Consider the following 6000-nt stretch of genomic DNA (forward strand, 5'->3'; position numbering starts at 1 on the left):
CAATTTAAAATATTTAGAAAGAGCCACTAGAAGCACATGTTTTTCAGATTTTCTCTTGGTTCTTTTTAAATGATATTATATCTGTTTCACACAGACCCTCTAAAACCAGGAAGTAAAGAAGAGAATTAATTTATAAAAAAGAGCAGTATTTAGATTTGGGAATGGATAATGTAGCTAAATAAATTAGGCATTCGTGAGATACAGGAACCAGACAACAAATATTTATGGCAAGTGCAAAGGGAGAAGGATGGTATCTCGAATCTTTATAGACAGAAAAAGATTCAAGATGAGATGGTTACAAATGAATAAAGAAGGTTATAAATAAAAGCTTTCAACCTTTCTGAATGCCTCCATAATATGTTTTGTGTGGAGATAAGTGCCCTAAAACAGAGTATTGTTGATTCTTTTTTTATTGGAGATTAAAGGTTTTATTCAAATATGGCTCTTCGTGCTTTTTAAAAGTTTCCTACACCCGTGATTGAATTATTGTTTCAAAATGGAAGGAAAAAGAGATTTTGGAAATTGGTAATTCCATTATCATTATTTGTCAGGTATGAAGTTCTTTTCTTAAAAAGCAATCATTTCGAACCTCATTTATGTGCAGTTTCAATCCCAGACATATACATGAATCATTTATGTGCTGGGACATGGCAGCCTCCCAGCTCAGGTCTCAAATCTCTACAAGCAATATGACTTTGTGGTGATAGAGATAAGACCTTGGTTGACAAAGATAATATTTACTATCGATATTGAGTTACTTTTATGTAACGAAAACTTGTCATTTCTTGAACAATAAGAATACATAATATGAAAATGAGATGAGATTTAAAAGTTTTTATAATGTGTCCAAAAAAATCACTGAAAATAATTTAATTTTTAAAAGTTTATCTGTTAATCTCTTTTATCTTGACAATTGAATTATTATTTTTTGATTTTAAAATTATAAAGCACTCTATTTATTGCAAGATTTGGAGCTTCTATACTGTCACACATACACACTATATGTATATATATATTAAATGTTAAAACAAAACCTAGAGAAGGAAAATGTTGTGCAATTATAGTATTAGGAAATTCTAACCACTTTTAAAATCCTGTCTTTCAGGAAAGAACAGTGACCATTAGAAGACAAACTGTAGGAGGATTTGGATTAAGCATAAAGGTATCCTGTCTTTCCAGTCCATATTTACAAAGATCGCACTATAATGCTGCATTTTGTGTATTTCAAATTTTTGGCTGATTAATAATTAGGAAAGAATAGGTATAGCAAACTCTTCAATATTTGAACTTAGATATAAATTAGGTAGAATCTCATAGTACCTTGGCCACCTTTTGATTTAGAAATTTAAAAAAAGTATTTGGAAACATTACCTTACCTATCATTAAATATAACTCATTTACTTCATCTGGTTTCATTAAAAACATCAAATAAGAGGGTGTTTTAATGAGCATATCTTCCTCTAACCAACCAGAGTAGAAAATTCTGATCTATCAGTGAATGGAGCAATAATTTTTATGCTTATAATGTCTTATAGTTAGTTAGATATTAGTTGTATTCTATTCATCTTTTTCTTTTGTTTAGTTTTTATTTTTTAAAGAAATAAAATCTTATGTTACATTGTCAAGTATAGACTTAAAGTTTTAGCATCTATTATAAGAAAGACTATGTCTATTTCCATTTATTATTAAATTTTAAAGAGCTTTTCTTTCTGTATATTGTTCACATTACAATGTATCACACCTGTAATTTATCATAACTGAAACAAAATTGAAATTTTAAAAGAATGGAAAATTATATTGGAAGTTAATGACTTCAAATGCTTTTTTTTAGATACCTAAATCTATGCATAGATAAATAAAATTTAACTTTATCTTGATTGTTGAATTAGGCATTTTGCTTATGTTGGGTGAAAATCATACATCATGAGTCTATATTTTACGAAATTTTAACACAGCTCAAGTTATATATGCTCGGAAAGTAGAATTCAAAATTTGGAACTATAGCTCTAGTTGGCATTAAAAAAATGACTCAGATTTCTGATCATTGTGGAATAGTATTATGTTGTCAAGTAATAAAAAAATTACTATGTAATATGTTAGTTTTGAAATATGTTTGTACTTTCACTTTATCATCAACAAGGACCAGAGAGACACACAGACACACAGGACAAATTAGAGGATTTAATAATGGAAATAATGCTGTGGGAATTCCATCATTCAATAGACAAGTTTTTTGTTTGTTCGGTTTTGTTTTTTACCGTGATATTTATTGAGATTGCTCTGAAAGACTTAAAGGCATGACTAAGAAAGAAAGCCTATGAAGAGAGACCAAAAGCTGAAGGTGAACAAAATCTAATAGTGAAAGTTGATTTCATTTTAGATAAGCATTTTTATCTACCCTTTACTGACTTTACTTCTGATAGTGAATCTTTGTTAACTTTATTTGGGTTGAAAATGTTACTTTCCTTTTTTTTTTATTTCTATTTGTAATTCAAACTGAATAATGTATTATTATTTATTTTTACTCTAATACTGCATTTTAACTTAAACATTTTTTAAAACATCAAAACTTTTACCAATGAATCATTTTAGATTAATGATTTTATTATTTTCATCCAAGCAAAACTTTTATACACATTAAAAAATAGAGTGATTTTCAAAATTACACGCGCGTATTTTTCATTCAAAATACTGGCCACAAAAGCAATATGTAAACTGTGATTGGTGTCATATTTTAGAAGGTTTAACAAAATAGAAAATTACTTTAGAATTTTTATGATACACAACAAACTAGAAATACAAACATCAATAATTTTTATTTAAAATATTACTCATTTATCCTGATTTTAGAGCTTTCCATTTTGGTTTTCTCAATACTAAATACTGACTTTTGCTTTTCTACTTTTTCAACTATCTTTTATTCTGTTAAAGTATTTCAAAATATGATTATTTATTAGCAATGGTATACAAATCCTTTTCCCTTTGCTCTGTCATATGTAAATTGCATGAATTACTGTGTTTATTTGCATTATTTTCTGAGAATTTAAAATGTATGTTATATATGTCTTACTATTTTATAATTTTATAATATTAATTATAGTATTTTACTACATAATTATATATTTTTATATTATAAACTATATATACTGAGCAGTTTAAAATTATTCTGTTAAATGCAGAATTAATATTTTAATGTTAATCATTTATTTATCTATGTATCTATTTATCGCTGGAGTAGTTTCAGTCAGCTATAACTATATGCATAAATATATAAACATATATTTTATCCTTATTTGCTTCAGGTAAATAATTGCCACTTATACACACTGGAGGTTTTATAGTGAGAATTATTAATTAAAATCTGGAAGATCTCAACTAGAGATAACAGAAAAAAGAGCATATGTTAAATAATTGAAAAGGCATTTTCCAATATAGTTAAGACTCCGATAGGTGCCCCTGAATTTTACTGTACTTAGAACATGTGGTGTTATTATTTGTTTTACCGTCCCCAAAACTCTTTTAAAAATGGTTGAAATAAAACAAAATGTTCTTTTTGGTCAGAAAACACAAAATTACTCTAACACGTGCTATTAGAAGTCAAGGCCAATTGGCTATGCTCCATACTTCTGACAAATCTTGGCTTCTGGGACATTTCTGCATCATTGTACTTGGCAGTAATTCCTCAGGTATCACATGTGGCGGCCAGTGCTAGAGAAGAAAAGTTGGTAGACAACATCACAGAAAAGGTTTTTATGTAGCATCTCTTTAAATGCTTTATTTATTAACATTGCACCTTTATTTATTAGCTATCATCCCTTCTCCTCCCTGTCTTCCTGACTCAGCTCTAAGCAACTATTAGTCTACTTTCTTTCTCTATGGATTTCTCTATTTTGAACTTTCATATGAAGGCTATCATATAGTCTGGGGGCAACTATTAATTTTTGCCAAAATTGTCAATGTAGGAACATACAAACCTGCAGAGAATTTTTATAATCTATTTGAGCCGAATCTGGACACAAGATCTCAAAACTAAGAAAAAAGTGCTTTCAAGAAATGACAGCTTACGGGTTTGTTTGTTTGTTTGTTTGTTTTGTTTGTTTGTTTGTTTTTAATGCATTTGGAATTAAGGAAGGAGTCAAAGATTATAAGAAGATAGGAAAAAGCAAGGTGGGGATTGGATTACAGGATAGTTAATAAAATTATGTATTCTCTTGAAGGTAGTCATGCTTTAAGAGCTCTGGATCTGAAAGAGGCATTTCAAAGATTCATTAACCTAGATGCACAGAAACAATAGATAAGGTTTGCTTAACCCATTTCCCGTTTGCCCCAAAATATTTGCTGGCAGCACTTGTAGCTGTTACCCCAAGGTAACTTGTGGATCACAGTCCTAAACTTACTCTCAATTTTGCCATGAAATATCTCACTTTTATTATTATTTTCACATCACTCTAGTATATTGATAGTCTTTAGAAACAAAAGACATCATTCTATTTATAACATTCTGTTTTTAGTAGTGGTATTTCCATTTATAAAATGTAGTAATTCTCCATCGCTGAAAATATCAAATTCTAGAAAAGGTAGCATTTCTATATGTGATGTTACCATTGTTCTCAAACAGTTAGCTAGCAGAAGATGAATCAATTTATGTATGTATTTCTGTTACATTAGGATTAGAGACCAGTTCTCTTTAGAAGTAACTCCAAGAGCAGTTTTATATTTTATTTTCACATTGAAAATCAGTCAGATTTGCTTCGGCCTCAAAGAGCATGTTTATGTAAAATTAAATTAATGGTGGCAGAGAGCTGCATTTGTTTTTTCTAAACAAGAAATTAAGGCAAAGATAAGCCTTTTACTAAACAAAAGTTATATGCCTGGAAAATGATTACCCACCATGACCTTCCTCTATTAATTTATGATCAGATCACCCTGTGAAGTTGTTTTCCAGAGAACCCCTTTTTCATTCACAAAACCAAACTAAGTGATTTGGGCAGCTAAGTGTGGGATACAAATGGAATAATGATAGTTGTCCATATTCTTTCAGGTGACCTTCCTTAGGTGTCTCTCTATATCTGTTCACTGGGCTCTCAACTCTAATCACTGTGCTATTATCTATTTACAAGTATTTTTCTTGTCCTAAATGAATACACAATAGTGGTGTCTATGCATTTTTTTTTCCAGAGCCCAGAATATGATTGATTGATTGATTGATTGATTGATTGAAATAATACAAATATTAAATTGAAAAGATTTATTTGGCAAGAACCTCAATGCTCTAAAAACATCCTGGGTTTGATTTGATTGAAATGAATTGCACATTTATACTGGCAAAATCATTGTATAGAGTCCTACTCAAAATGTTACTGAACTCAGGTTCAGCTGCTTGCTGCTCATAAGCTAATAACTTGTGAGACAAGAGTTTGGTAGAAAGAAAGCAGGTTTATTCAAGAGTAGGCATCCTGAGAAGTTTTTTCCAGGAAGGCCAAGGAGTGGCCTTTTGGATTGGGCCATCAGTGTTGTCATTTCTATGGTTATGACACTGGGCCTTTGCTCCCGTTGCTCATGGCTTCCTAACTGCCTGGCAGAAGGAAGATGAAGAAGCCAAATGACAAGGGGCTGTTAGGAATTTTTATTCTAAGTCTATCATTTGTTTTAAACAAGGTGAGTCACATTGTTTGATTCCTTCCCAGAAAACCTTGAATTTCCCCATTTAGGTCCAGAACTAAATCTAATTAACTTTAATAGAGCTGGATTTCTCTCACATTTCATCCAATAAATAAAGGTACTGTGATTTTAAGTTATAATTTTTATCTCTTAAGTTTTGTCTTAAAAGTTTCTAATTATTCAAGTCATTTTCTGAAATCAGTTTAAAAATATTCTCTAGCTCCAAATGTCTGATTAGAAAGAAAGGAAGGAAGGAAGGAAAGAAGGAAGGAAGGAAGGAAGGAAGGAAGGAAAAAAGAAAGAAAGAAAGGAAGAAAGAAAAGAAGAGAAAAAGAAAGA

At 30.1% G+C, this 6000-nt stretch overlaps 1 protein-coding gene across 1 annotated transcript in view; it reads left to right on the forward strand.

Moving 5' to 3' along the window:
- The window catches only part of SNTG1 (syntrophin gamma 1), a 280357-nt gene that overhangs the window by 32459 nt on the left and 241898 nt on the right, over positions 1–6000 (forward strand). Inside the window, exon 3 of the mRNA XM_011372125.1 lies at positions 1106–1162. Within this exon, the coding sequence (XP_011370427.1) occupies positions 1106–1162 (57 nt within the window). The remainder of the gene's footprint in view (positions 1–1105; positions 1163–6000) is intronic.

This window comes from Pteropus vampyrus, unplaced genomic scaffold (genome assembly GCF_000151845.1).
Source record: "Pteropus vampyrus isolate Shadow unplaced genomic scaffold, Pvam_2.0 Scaffold201, whole genome shotgun sequence".
Lineage (NCBI taxonomy): Eukaryota > Metazoa > Chordata > Mammalia > Chiroptera > Pteropodidae > Pteropus > Pteropus vampyrus.